This window comes from Vulpes lagopus, chromosome 1 (genome assembly GCF_018345385.1).
Source record: "Vulpes lagopus strain Blue_001 chromosome 1, ASM1834538v1, whole genome shotgun sequence".
NCBI classification, from domain to species: Eukaryota; Metazoa; Chordata; class Mammalia; order Carnivora; family Canidae; genus Vulpes; species Vulpes lagopus.
The window spans coordinates 74621972-74636996 of record NC_054824.1 but is presented as its reverse complement, the minus strand read 5'-3'; the positions used below and the strand labels follow the sequence as shown (position 1 = coordinate 74636996).

Genomic DNA, 15025 nt, shown 5'->3' with positions numbered 1-15025 from the left:
ATCAATAGGAATCTTTTTTTTTTTTCAGTTGAATTTGTTGAAATACTCTATGTATTTTATAATACCTTTCTTAATGAGAAGAAAAGAAGGAATTATGCATTGAGTTTCATAAATAAGCATATATTTAAAAAATTATTTTCTCAGCTTGGAATACAAAGAGGATTATTTCCTGGCATTGGGATGACCTTGGGTCGGTTGATCAGCTTCAGGCGAAATCTAAAAGTAATTAGGCTTCATGTATTATTACAAAGCATTGTGCATAGGCAGTGTAGAAATAAGAATACTACCTGTGAGTAAGTTACAGTCTCATTATATAATACAATAGATACACAATAAATTAAATTATTACCTGATTGGTGTTTGTAATTTTCTAAGAGAATTAGGAAACTTGTTCTGATTTTTTTTTTTCTGTTTCCATCATAGGTTGCTATCAAACAGATTAATTTACAGAAACAGCCAAAGAAGGAATTAATCATTAATGAGATTCTGGTGATGAAAGAATTAAAGAATCCCAACATAGTTAACTTCTTGGACAGGTAAATGTGAATATTTCTTAAACAGTGGGCAAAAATGTGGAAATTTTAAGTCTCATGGTTTTGTGGGCTACCTCAAGCACTTGAGTTAGGCTAGAGTAGGATGTCAGTGTTGAAAAGTAAGCTTGAAGGAGGAGAGGTAAAAATAAAAATAGCACATTGCAGGGGCAGCTGAGTGGTCCAATCAGTTTAAAGGCCCTACTCTTTCTTGGTTTCGGTTGAGGTCATGATCTCAGGGTCATGGAATCAAGCCCAAGTGAAGCCCAGCCTTGGGCTCCATTCTCAGTACAGGTGTCTGCTTGGTATTCTCTCCTCCTCCCTCTCCTTCTGCTCCTCCCTCCTTGCCTCGCCCACTCACTCTCCCCCCACCCCCCTGCCCTAGTGTGTGCTCTCTCAAATAAATCTTTACACACACACACACACCCAAAAAAATAACACATTGTAGTTTAGCAGGCCTTTTTCTGCATATAACCTGCCAAGTGAGGGAAAGCAGTTAAATGAAGGACATTGCTGCTGATGCTTATATTAATTATAAATGATTAATAACAGAAACATTAAGGAAACAAGCTGTGATTCATGTGTTGACTGGCAGCAGTGCCTGGCCACATGGTTTTTAAACTTTTAGATCAGTTTTTATTTCAAATGCTGTCTTTCATGGGCAAATAGTGTATATGTCAAACCTCATTTAATTTAGAAATTGATGTTTAATAAAAATAAAGAACAGAATGGAAAATTATATATTGTACTATTATGTGGGGATTTTTAAGCAATTATATGCAAATGAAGAATAGAAAAAATAGTGATTATATTGGAGATAGAGATTATAGGTGACTTTCTTATTTCTACATTTAATGTGTTTAGAATGGGGAAAAGATAATACATTTTTAGATTTTAGCCCTAGTAATGGGGGCCATGTTCATAAAAATCAGCTTTCCAGGTATATTCCCCTACTTTTGAAAATACTATGTCAAGTTAGTATCACATGATGGGTAAAATAAGCCAAAGTTTTGGGATCAGTTACACTTGACTTCTGATTCTGGTTCTGTCACTTACTAGCTAGGTGAACCTGGATGAGTCACCCCCAGCCTCAATCACTTGATCTGTAAGACAGGACAAATGATTCCTACCTGATAGTATTATTTTAATTGAAACAATCAAGTTACCATTGTGGGCCAACTTTGAAATCACTCAGGAAAATCCTAATGACCCTCAGTTACTTTTCTGCACAGTTGGACTGCAGCTTGCCAGTTTTCTTCCTGGCCATCACAGCTGCCAGCTTTCTAGTGTCTGATTAGAGTGTCTGACATTTGAATTCTTCAGCACAGAGGGTAGGTGAGAGTAAAAATGTGAGTGTATTTTTTGTGTTTTTAATGTGTTTTTAGTTACCTGATGGGAGACGAATTGTTTGTAGTAATGGAGTACCTTGCCGGGGGATCACTTACTGATGTTGTAACAGAAACCTGCATGGATGAAGCACAGATTGCTGCTGTATGCAGAGAGGTCAGTTGAGTCCCTTTCCAATAAGTTATAGCCATGTGTAGTTACCAGGAGATTAAAAGGGGGGGCGGGAAAAAAAAAATAAAAGGGGAGGGCGGATGGGTACACAGGTGATTTTTACTACATGAGATACTTTGTCTATACATATTCTCTGCAAGTTGTCTCCATACTGTTTTATCCTATATGAGAATTTAAACCGTTTCCTTCATGTGTAAGATAATTTCTGAATAAAGCATGAATTTTTGAAGAGCCCAACTCAGAAGTAAATTTCAGTGAGGTGATCATTGAAATTTATCATCCCAACAGGGTACTTTTAAGAGTTAACAGGAGTGCCCCTCAACAGTGGACACAAGGAGTGTCTCAGGTGAAACCGGACACTTGTTCACCTTAAGTATTAAAGTCTGCTTCTGGCTTTATTAATCTCATCAAAACTGGTTGTTTCTTGATATTCATTAATGAATTTTTAGACATAGTGTTGCTTAAGCCAACAGAATTCTGCCAAATTGCCTAAGTTTAAGCTAAAACTGAAAAATGAAATTCTAAGTTAATTTGCTCTCCTTTGGCTATTTTAGGAGGGGAAGAAATAACTCCTTAATAGTTATAAATATGGTATTTTAATAATATCTCTAACAAAGAGTGATCACTTAAGAGCTGACAAAAACTTAAGAATTTGTTTATAACTTAATTTGTTTCTCATAATTTTCATAACTTTTAAAAATTATTTTACAAGTTTCTCAAATTGTGATAAATTTGTTTCTGTTGTACAAGTGTTTTGGGAAGGATTTGTTCTTCTCAACAATCTGCCTAAATGCTTGGTAATTGTAGTACAGTAATACACAGTATATCTGTTTTCCTTGAATGAATAGTAGAATTTTTTTTAAAGATTTTATTTATTTATTCATGAGAGAGAGAGAGAGGCAGAGACAGGCAGAGGGAGAAGCAGGCTCCCTTCACGCAAGGAGCCCAATGTAGGACTTGATCCTGGAAGTCCAGGATCATGCCCTGAGCCAAAGACAGACGCTCAACTGCTGAACCACCCAGGCACCCAATAGTAGAATATTTTAAATGAAATTTTTAGTTGTTATTCATAATGTACAGCCTTAATTTTGTTGTTCTCTTCTACTGGGGATTAAGAAGTAAAAAAAAATACAGGGACACCTGGGTGGCTCAGTGGTTGAGCATCTGCCTTTGGCTCAGGGTGTGATCCCAGTTGGAGGATCGAGTCCCAGATCAGGCTCCCTCTGAGGAGCCTGCTTCTCCCTCTGCCCATGTCTCTGCCTCTCTCTGTGTCTCTCATGAATAAATAAATAAAATCTTTAAAAAATAAATAAAAATACAGATTTTTTTCTAAGTTTACAATTTATACTCAGTTTATATTAAAAAAACATGGGGCAAGCAGATCTTAAGACTCTAATCTTGTTCTTGTGTTTAAGGAAGGGGGATTGTTTTTCCTCACTTCTGACTCTGTGCTTTCTGAAACATGGCCTAAGAGGAAAGTTACTCTTTTATCAGTGGTGTCTAGATTGTGGATGTAAGCTTTATGTAAAATCCACTGTAAAAGAAATGAAGAAAACATCTTAACATCACATCCGTGAACAGCTGGATGGAACTAACCTCCCAGGATCTTACCGCTTTTCAGTGGCTAATTTAGACTTTAGAAGCATTACCAGGCCAAAAGTACTATATGTGAACTTCCCTTAGACTTCTCAGGGACTGTTTCATTGATAGGTGTTTTTCTTGTTTAGTGTTTACAGGCATTGGAGTTTTTACATGCTAATCAAGTGATCCACAGAGACATCAAAAGTGACAACGTGCTTTTGGGGATGGAAGGATCAGTTAAACTTAGTGAGTAACAAATGAGACTTATTTGTTATTATAATTCTGCCTTTTGTTTAAGTAAAAAGAAACCTATTAATATGTTTATGACAATATTTGGAGGGAGAGGGAGAAAAATGGTAAAGATTATAGACTTTCAACTGGACATTTTATGTTTGAATAGATCAGCTGTGCTACTTGCTGAATAATTTGTGGTGAGTTACTTAATCTCTTTGTGTTTATTTTCTCAAGTAGATGATAAGGAAAGTAATAGTTACTGTCTTAGAGAACTCTTCTGAAGGTTAAAAATGTAAAAAGCACTGAGGAACAGTGCCTGGGACTGTCATAATGTTGGTGCTCTCTTCCAGAGATAAACTTGAATTTGTCTGTGCTGTTACGGTAGATCTGTTCAGCTTTCTTTGGGTTTGGTAGAGCATGGCCTCATTGGGGGAGGGCTCCACGGCCCTGACCAAGAGATGACAAGGAACAAAACCTCTTTTCCTAATTATCTTCTGTATCAGACATGATAGAGTCATGGAGGGCGAAGTCCTAGACTTCTTTTCCTCTGCTGGCTCTAATCTGTCAGTTTAAACCAGGCCCCTAGGGGAGTCAAGAACTTCTGTTGAGAGTCCTTCAACGATGCAAAATTCAAGGCATGTCTTGGAACAAGAGACCAAAATTTTTTCCTTCTGTTTGGCTAAAGTGTTCGGCTCCTTTTTCAGTATCTTTTTTAAGATCTTTGCTTCAGGGATTATTCAACCACAGGAAGGGGCTCTACTGGATGGTCAGAAAAACAGGATCACTGATCTTAATCAGGCAAAATAGAAATGGACATTCTCGTACTTTTTGGTAGATATACATGTAAGCTGAATTAGACTTCTTTGGATAATATTTTATCCTTGCTCTTGCACATACTAGATGAATGGTCTCGGGTAAGTTATCTAACAATGTGTGTGCCTTGGTTTCCCAATTTGTAAAATGAGAGCAATACTAATAAATGTACCTGTTGGAGTCATCGTGAGGGTTAGTTATCTTACTTCCTACAAGATACTTGAAACAGTACCTGGTTTGTTACAAGTACTCATTTTAGCCATAAATATTATGATTTGACTAAACAGTTGTTCTTTTAGTATTCTCTGGGGTAGAATTAACACATGCACAATAATAAATATAAAGTTGTTCTCTGCAATATTGTAAACAACAAAAAGTACTTTAAATATCTAGCAGTATGGGAATGGTAAACTATAATTTTGTTATTTTGTAATATTGTGTAGTTATAGTAATGAGGTAGATCAATGTACAAAGGTGGAAAAATCTCTAAAAATTAAGAGACAATTTACTAGAGCACCTGGCTGGCTCAGTTGGTTGAGCATGTGACTCTTGATCTCAGTGGTGAGTTCAAACCCCACGTTGGGAGTAGAGTTTACTTTAAGGAAAAAAAAAAACAGTTTACAAAGTATCCTAACTAGGTTAAATAAACCATGCAGTTCACAGGTAATATTTGTACCTATATAAATTTACAAAGAAAAGTTCAGAGCTTAAAAACCTAAATGTTAACAGTGGTTACATTTGAAATAGAATGGGTCTGTAGAAGGGAGGAAAAAATTCAAGATTTTCATCCCAGCATTTCCACTAGGTTAATAATGAGTGCTAACATAGGCTTTCTGCTCCTGTTATAAAATGAGGTAGGTGGTTGGAGTAGAGTAATGTTGGGGAGGACCTTGTTAGTTACAGTTGCAGTTAAAGCTGTTCTTTTTCTAAGAAGTCAGATACTTAGTAATTCTAGCTTTTGTTTATTTTCTTCAAAAATAGTTCCCACTTCCTGGCCTTTTTCCCTATCTTACAAAAATTAGTTTTGGTGTTCACCTTTTGGTAACTTTCTCTTCTAGATCTTTTCAACTTTATTAAAATTTTTAGGATAATTGTTTAGAATAAAAGACCTTCTCATAATTTGTCCTTTGCTTGTGGGAAAAAAAAGTAAACAAGTCAGAGTAGGTAACATCATCAAAATATTTGTGAACCCATTCTGGTTTACTTTTTTTTTCTTTTTTTTTTTTTTTAAATGTAAGCTCTAAGCCTGCTGTGAGGGTTGAACTCACACCCCCGAGATCAAGAGTCACATGTTCTGTGGAATCTTCAATAGCCAGGTGCCCCTATTTTTACTTTTTTTTTTTTTAATTTTTATTTATTTATGATAGTCACACAGAGAGAGAGAGAGAGAGAGAGAGAGAGAGGCAGAGACACAGGCAGAGAGAGAAGCAGGCTCCATGCACCGGGAGCCCGACTTGGGATTCGATCCCGGGTCTCCAGGATCGTGCCCTGGGCCAAAGGCAGGCGCCAAACCACTGCGCCACCCAGGGATCCCCTTACTTTACTTTTTAAATACAATCTTAAAAAAGAAGAGGCTGAGTAGTCAAATGTAATTAATTCTTAAATGAAACTGTCCATGAATACCATTGACCCTGGATATGTTTTATTTTGTTTTGTTTTATAGCTGACTTTGGGTTCTGTGCCCAGATCACCCCTGAGCAGAGCAAGAGAAGTACCATGGTTGGAACGCCATACTGGATGGCACCAGAGGTGGTTACACGGAAAGCTTATGGCCCTAAAGTGGACATATGGTCTCTGGGTATCATGGCTATTGAGATGATAGAAGGAGAGCCGCCATACCTCAATGAAAATCCCTTGAGGGTAAGACCAATTAAACACCACCAGCCTTATTTTTGGAAAAATTCATTTCTTTAGAACATTTATTGATTTATCTTATTTTTTTTTTAAAGATTTTATGTATTTATTCATGACAGACACAGAGAGAGAGAGAGGCAGAGACACAGGCAGAGGGAGAAGCAGGCTCCATGCAGGGAGCCTGACGTGGGACTCAGTCCCGGACCTCCAGGATCACACCCCGGGCTGGAGGCGGCGGTAAACCGCTGGGCCACCAGGGCTGCCCCAGAACATTTATTTAGAATCTGATTATGCCAGACACTGGGCAAAAATTTAGGATACAAAGTTGATATAACCTGGTCTCTACATCTAAAAATTATTTGCTTCTGGGTTATTGAGTTGAATGTGTTAGGTAAAAAGTTTGTAGAATCTTAGTAAGCTGTATGGTTTTAAATTTTACACTTAAGCAAGAATTTGCTCACTTTTCTACAAAGAATCTCTAAGTGTATTCTTCAGATTGTCAGCTTTGAACCTTGGCCTCTATACTGTCAGGTATACAGAAGAGGAAAAGAAGATCACATCTATGAGAAAGCTGTGTAGAAGGCAATGTTAAAGCTCACATTCAAACAAAAGAGTGAGGGCCCTGAGTTACAGATGGGGTTAGTAGACTACAAAATTAGATATTTCAGCAATGGAGGTAGAGAGATTAGGAGTTTGTTCTTTTCTTTTTCTTTGTCTTTTTTTTTTCTTAAGATATTTTTAAGAGAGAGAGAGCACGAGTAGGGGAGGGGAGAGCTAGAGGGAGAAGCCCCAATGCAAGGCTCAATCCCAAACCCTGGGATCATGACTTGAGCCGAACGCAGATGCCTAACTAACTGAGCCACCCAGGTGTCCCCTGTCTGTCTTTTGCTTGCTTGCTTGCTTGCTTGCTTGCTTGCTTGCTTGCTTTTTCCCTTCTATGTCTACTTTTATTTTATTTATTTATTTTTTAAGATTTATTTATTCATGAGAGATACAGAGAGAAAGGCAGAAACATAGGCAGAGGGAGAAGCAGGCTCCCTGCGGGGAGCCTGATGTGGGACTCGATCCAGGATCCTAGGATCACGCCCTGAACTGATGGCAGATGCTCAACCGCTGAGCTACCCAGGTGTCCCCTGTGTCTACTTTTAAATTACTATATGACTCAGGATCATTAGTTATTAAAGAAATGCAAATCAAAACCCCAATGAGCTACTACTTCATACCTTCAAGAATGACTGTAATAAAAAAGATGGATAATAATAACTGATAGAGAATGTGAAGGGACGCCTGTGTGACTCAGCAGTTGAGCGTCTGCCTTTGGCTCAGGGCGTGATCCTGGGGTTCCGGGATTGAGTCCCCTATAGGCTCCCCAGAGGGAGCCTGCTTCTCCTTCTGCATAGGTCTCTGCCTCTCTCTCAGTGTCTTTCATGAATAAATAAATAAAGTCTTTTTAAAAAGAAAAAGGAGGGAATCCCTGGATGGCTCAGTGGTTTAGTGCCTGCCTTCAGCCCAGGGCATGGTCCTGGGGTCCCGGGATCGAGCCCCACGTCGGGCTCTCTGCATGAAGCCTGCTTCTCCCTCTGCCTGTGTCTCTGCCTCTCTCTCTGTGTGTCTCTCATGAATAAATAAATAAAATCTATTTAAAAAAAGAGAGAGAGAGAGAGAGAGAGAGACAAAGAAAGAAAAGAGAGAAAGAAAAGGAAAGAAAGAAAAAGAAGTAAAGAAAGAGAAAGAGAGAGCAAGAAAGAGAAAAAGAAAAGAAAAGAAGAGAAAGAAGAGAAAAGAAAGAAAAAGCAAGAAAAAAGAAAAGAAAAGGAAAGAAAAGAAAAGAAAAAGAAAAGAAAAGAGTATCAGAGACCCTGAACGATAGAGAAGAAACTGAGGGTTGCTGGCGGGGAGTCATTTGGGTGTGGGGATGGATTAAATGAGTGATGGATATTAAGGATGAGCACGGGATAGTATGTAGGTGATGAATCACTAAATTCTGTCCCTGAAGCCATATCATGAAGTACATTGATATGTTAATTAAATAGAATTTAAATATAAGCTTGAAACAAAAAAAAAATTAATTAAAAGTGTATCAGTAGTGGCTCATCCTTGTAGCAAGTGTACCATATTAATGTTAAGAAGCCTCCCCCATTATCAACCTCCCTCACCAGAGGGTACATTTCTTACAGCTCAAGAACCTGGGACAGCCCGGGTGGCTCAGCGGTTTAGCGCTGCCTTCAGCCCAGGGCATATCCTGGAGACTCGGGATCGAGTTCCACATCAGGCTCTCTAAATGGAGCCTGCTTCTCCCTCTGCCTGTGTCTCTGCCTCTCTCTCTCTCCGTGCCTCTCATGAATAAATAAAATAAAATCTTTAAAAAAAAAAAAAAAAACCTGGATTGGTACATCATTATCACTGAGTCTGTGGTTTACATTAGGGTTCTCTCTGGTATTGTACGATTCTATGGGTTTAGTCAAATGTATAATGAATAACATGTCCATTATGACAGTGTTTTCACTGGCCTGAAAATCCTCATGCTGCCTGTTTCATCTATAGCTGTATAGATACAGTTAGTTTACAAAAAGGCCAGGGGGAGGGGGTTCTGAATCACAAAATCCTACTCCTGAAACCAATAGTACAGTATATGTTAACTAACTAGAATGTAAACAAAAACTTGGGGGGAAATAAAAGTTTCGTTTTTTTTTTTTTAAGATTTTATTTATTTATTTGTTCATGAGAGACAGACAGACAGAGAGAGAGGCAGAGACACAGACAGAGGGAGAAGCAGGCCCCATGCAGGGAGCCTGATGTGGGACTCGATCCAGGGTCTCCAGGATCAGGCCCTGGGCTGAAGGTGGTGCTAAACCGCTGAGCCACCCGGGCTGCGTGAAATAAGTTTCCAACAAATCCCATTGTTTTGAAATCTGATGTGACTTGGGAAAACTTGAGAAAGGTAAATGGATTCTATAGGTCAATAGTGGGATTGTGCTTATTTTTCTTTATACCCTTATATATGTATTATATTTATAAGCCCTCCCTGAAAGGTGAGGCTAATATCGGAAAAAGAAATTAGGGGAATTTAACATCTAAAAGTAAAGGGAAAATATCTGATACAAATTGGCAGAAATAATACTAAACCTCAATTTATTTTTTCTGGTGATTGTCTTTAAAGAAGTAAAAGATCCAGGGGCACCTGGCTGGCTCAGGCAGTGGAGTATGCAACTCTTGATCTTAGGGATGTGAGTTCTAGCGCCATGTTGAATGTAGAGATTACTTTTTTAAAAAAAAATCTTAAAAAAAAAAAAGAAGTGAAAGATCCATAAAGTTTATAAAGTGCTGGGATCCCTGGGTGGCGCAGCGGTTTGGCACCTTCCTTTGGCCCAGGGCGCGATCCTGGAGACCCAGGATCGAATCCCATGTCTGGCTCCCAGTGCATGGAGCCTGCTTCTCCTCCCTCTGCCTCTCTCTCTCTCTCTCTGTGACTATCATAAATAAAATAAAATTCTAAAAAAAAAAAAAGTTTATAAAGTGCTGTCTCATTTTGTTGTGCTACCTTAAGTATGACAAAGATATTCTTCTGTTTTTAGGCCTTGTACCTGATAGCAACTAATGGAACTCCAGAACTTCAGAATCCAGAGAAGCTTTCCCCAATATTTCGGGATTTCTTAAACCGTTGTTTGGAGATGGATGTGGAGAAAAGGGGTTCGGCCAAAGAATTATTACAGGTGAATTTAGAAATAGTACTATTTTTGGATAAAGTTGATTCTTTGAGTAACCAACAAAAAGTTTACATTGGGTTAATAACATTTCACTCTTCATTTATCACTAGCAGCATCGCAGTTGCTAGAGTTTAGGATTTTATCTGCTGGGAGTAAAGTAACTATAATACTAAAATCAAGTATATGAGGCTTATGCGTATTGTCGGTTCTCAGACAAGTTCATTTGCTGGCGTGGGTATGTCTGCAATCTTGGTGAGATTTTATAATATTCTTAGATGAACTAAAAGGACTGCTTTCAACTATAAAAGTGATATATTAATTATGTTGATTTTACACACATACTGAGATATGTATTTGTTAAATTATAATCCATAAAATGGTCTTTGGGACTTAATTGAAAGGAAGTATTTAGCTTCTGAACTGGTGACATTGATACATATTTTCCCCTCTCTCTGGCAGCATCCCTTCCTGAAACTGGCCAAACCTTTGTCCAGCTTGACACCACTGATCATGGCAGCTAAAGAAGCAATGAAGAGTAACCGTTAGCATCATTGCCATGGCTTCATATTCTTTCTTCCATTTTCTAAAAGAAATCTTTTAATATATGAAAATTATTACTCTTTTGGGGTTTAAAGAAATGGTCTGCATAACATGGAGGGAAAAGCAAACTACTACTTCCTGAAGACAACCAAGAGAAAATTGCAAAACAGAATGACAACTCTCTATTGACTCCCTTCTTTATAGGGTCCAAAAGGAATTGTGGACTGAATCAATAGCCTTACTTCTTTCAGCAGATAGCCAGCCCATCAGGGCCATTTATCATGCTTGAGATTTGCATTTTATTTTGCTGACTTCATCGTAATAAATCCCATTCATTGTCCCTTTTGGAGAGTATTTTCAATACTTGAATGGCAGATTCGAGTTTTTCAGATTGTTTCATCTGCTGGTCGTCTTTTCTCTCTTCATAGCCTTCTTTTTCCTTGCCTTGCTCCTTTTGAGTTGCTAAGTGAAAGATTCTTGAGCCTAATCAAGGCAAATGTAATAAAAATTTTGTAGCTCCTTATATTGGCAGAGGAGCTCAAACTCAGCTTTGTATAGAAGTTAGGACCAGCTATTATTACATGTAGTATTTCAGTTCATAATTTGAACTGAAGGAAGGGAAGAAAAATATGTGATTTTTACCTTTTTTAACAAATGTGAAAGAGTCAATTTTAGAAATTTCACGGTAGTGAGTTGTTTGGCATTTATTACATGTATAGAGAGACTAATAATCTATATTTATAACTAAATCATTGAGACAGAAAAAGAATCCCTTGGTTATACATCCTTACAATTTTGTTTCTTTTCTGACTCTATCCTCTTCAGATTGGGCTTCAGGAACCAAAGTGATTTGTTCTTTCTTGTTCCAACTTGGGCTTTTTGACTGGTTGGTACTGCTACTTTGCCCCTCCTTCTTTTACCTTCATTTTGGAAATAAGTTTCTGTATATGTTGTAATTTTACTTAGTTTGTTTTTTAATTAACCCTCCCTCACCTTACTCTACCCCTCCCCCTTTGGTAAATAATATAATAACCATTGAATTTTCAGAATTTAGAAGTTAATTTTTTTTTTTCATTTAAAGGAGAAAAATACTTGGAGCTAGCAGAAACAAAGTGAGAGACTAGAACTTTGGTGAGCTCTTAAATAATTAGATTATTTTCTTGAAAGAGAAATGACGGTTACATAGAGATGCAGCTTCTGACCAGTAAACTGTAGAGATTTGTTATAAACATTGTTTCCAACCCATTACCAATATTTTACTCTCTGAAACTTAAGTGACAAAGTACTTGGTAAATTCATGATTTGAGATGTTGAGTTACATTAGTTTTTTTTGTTTGATTGTTTTGTTTTTTTGTGGGTTTTTTTTTTTTTTTCCCCAAAAATAAGGAATCGTGTAAAAAAAAATACTGGAGAAGAAAAATGAAATGTGCTTATTGATAGGAATACTTTTTTTTTTATTTTAAAAATTTGAATAAGGTCTGTGACCTGTAGCATTAAATATGAGAGTGCCCTCTCTTCTCCGACCCACCCCTCTGTTCTCTTGTCTCTCCTTATTTTTTATTATTTTGCTTGTGGAAGCAGTGTCATCCCTTCTGACATGCCACAAGCCACATAAAAGAAAAAAAATTGATTTGGTTCAGGGATTTTGTTTCCCACCACCACTCCTATTTAACTTCATACCTACTGGCCATCCTACAGTAGTACAGATCATGAATAAAAATAATTTTGATATATTGGACTAGTTTAGAGGAACTAATAGAGTTTTCCTATCATTTTCATGTTTTTAATTGATAGTGCAAGAAGGTTTTCACAAAACTGAGAAAAATAATTAGTGAAACTTGTATCTAGAGCACTTAATGATCTCTGTTTCCAGTTCTATTCTTGATTTCATTTTTCTCTGGATTATATTAACCACCTACAGGTATTACTAAATTACAGAAACAAGCTGGTTTATTTCTGATGAAAATCTACAGTGCATCTTGAGTTTCAGATTTGAACATTCTGTGTAAATAGTTTGGATGGATTATGATAAAGAAGATGCTACCAATGAAATAGTAAACAACTAGATGTTAAGACTGTGATCATCATGACCACTCTAGAAGGCCCTTCCATACATATGTCATAAAGACCATATTCACTGAATACAGTGCCAATGCCCCACTTTTATGCCTGTGACTCAACAAAGGTCTTTTCAGTTTATAGAAGCAGTTTGGGATTTGTATTTAAAACTTCTTTGAGAGTTACCTGCATGTCCATTGCTGGCAACGGACTTTGTCATTAAAACCTGACTCCTAGGTTAAGGGAGCTACACTGTGGTTTATTCTTTACTTACTTGGATAAACTAACTTGTAATAGAAGTATACTTTGGTTAATTCTGAAATGTGTCATTTTTAAACAAAATCCTAAAAGCAATATGGAATTGTGATTTATTAGTTAATTTTAAATTAAAATGTTCAGATCTTGTTGAAAGAAAAAGTATATCTGAATCAAGATTCATGTTTTTTAATAACTACCTTTTGTATTCACCCTTTTTGTCATCACTTTAGAATGAAAATTTCCATTTAAATCTAAAAGTTACCTTAGTCCTCTTGTGTTATTAGAATAATATTACTGTAGTACTTATTTATTATATTTCAGACTCTCTGGTGGTCTTAAAGTTTCCTTTTCCTCTTGTTCCTTTTGCTGCTTTTACGGACAGTTAAAACTGGGAAACCATGAAATTATTGAGTATTTTGTCCTACCTGAGAATAGTAAATAAGTGAGTAGTTGTGATAGTGTAAGAAACAAAAGCTAACACAACTCTGTCTTCATGTGTTGAGTGCCTGGCACATAGTAAAATTCTCTTCCCTTCCACACATAAATATTAAGCTGCTTAAAGTGTATCTAGATACCACCAGTCCTAAATGAACCTGTGCCTTTAATAAGCAATTTAAAACTACCTATGAGTATTTCTTTATAGGGTTCACATAAATACATGTCTGTTTATATATACTGTATTCTAGCCAGAACAATTTTAAATCTAATTGGGCTGTAGGTATAGTTAGAAAAAAATGGGTGCTTAAAAAATTTGCATCAGTGTTTTAATCTAAAAATTATAAATATAATGAGATCCATATCTAGTGAAATGTCAAGAAAATCATTGTAGAATTATAGCTAAAAATCCAGATTCATACTCCTTTTGGGTTTTGTATAGTAGAATTTCGTAGTTACATAAAATGAAGATTGTCTTCCTTATTTCCATTGCTTCCACAGTAGATGAGGAAAACAATTAAAATCGTTTTTCCACAGTGTGTGTATAAAAAAGGGGAAAAAATACACATACATTTTTCTAATCACTCAGCACATTTATTGACCACTTTGGCAAAGACACTGTGGTAGGTATTGTGGGAATTACAAGGGGGAATCAATCACTGGCCGGGCCTTGAAAGAGCTGAAGTCCTTTTCACTCACATTCTAGAATGTTGCCAAATGAAAGGGAGAAAGAAATGTATAATTCTGTCAAATTTTCATTCTGTATTAAGAAAAGCAAAGAATTATATTTGGAATTGGACATCTTTGGTAGGAATGTGTTACCTTTTTGTCCCCCTTATTTTGATAGATAGAAATGGAATTAAGTGAAAGTAGTTTGTCTTTTCTGTTTTGTCTTCAAATTTTATATTGACTTTTAATTTAATCCCATTCAATTATTTAATTGTTACATTGACATTAACTGCTGTATTTGATGACTTTGTTCAATAATTTTGTTCTTTCAGGGCTAGAAATAAACTTTTTTTAATGTTCATTTTTCCTTTTCCTAAACTTCAGTTCTTTCTTTAGATCAGAATATTTTTTTAAAAAGAATAAATATAATAGGATCTTAAAAAGCATTCTAGTATTTTTAAGGATGAACATTTGTTAAATATGGCATCATTTTGAATGTATTACAGAGCTCCAAATTAGAAGTTTCCAGAAATGTATGACTAGTAAGCATGAGCCTTCCCTCTTTTAGGTCAGGTTTAGGCTACATTTCTTACAAATGTTTTGACTGTCAGACCCAGGGAAACATTTCTGATCTGTTTGCATACCTCCAATAACTTGGCCTGAAATTCTAATGCTTACCTCACTGAGATAAGAATCTTACCAGCATTTCTGTGTTAAATACACCAAGAGATCTTTAAAAGTGTAAGCACTTTAATGCATCATGTCATTATTTGCATTTCTTTTTTTTTTTTTTAAGATTTATTTATTTTAGGGGATCCCTGGGTGGCT

At 36.5% G+C, this 15025-nt stretch overlaps 1 protein-coding gene across 2 annotated transcripts in view; it reads left to right on the top strand.

Moving 5' to 3' along the window:
• The window catches only part of PAK2 (p21 (RAC1) activated kinase 2), a 90487-nt gene extending 75929 nt beyond the window's left edge, over positions 1-14558 (top strand). For both annotated transcript variants that reach the window (XM_041726519.1, XM_041726599.1), the window contains exons 10-15: positions 424-536; positions 1916-2033; positions 3776-3875; positions 6340-6536; positions 10106-10243; positions 10697-14558. In XM_041726519.1, the coding sequence (XP_041582453.1) occupies positions 424-536; positions 1916-2033; positions 3776-3875; positions 6340-6536; positions 10106-10243; positions 10697-10783 (753 nt within the window). In that variant the 3' untranslated portion in view covers positions 10784-14558. The remainder of the gene's footprint in view (positions 1-423; positions 537-1915; positions 2034-3775; positions 3876-6339; positions 6537-10105; positions 10244-10696) is intronic.
• Positions 14559-15025: the final 467 nt, after the last annotated feature.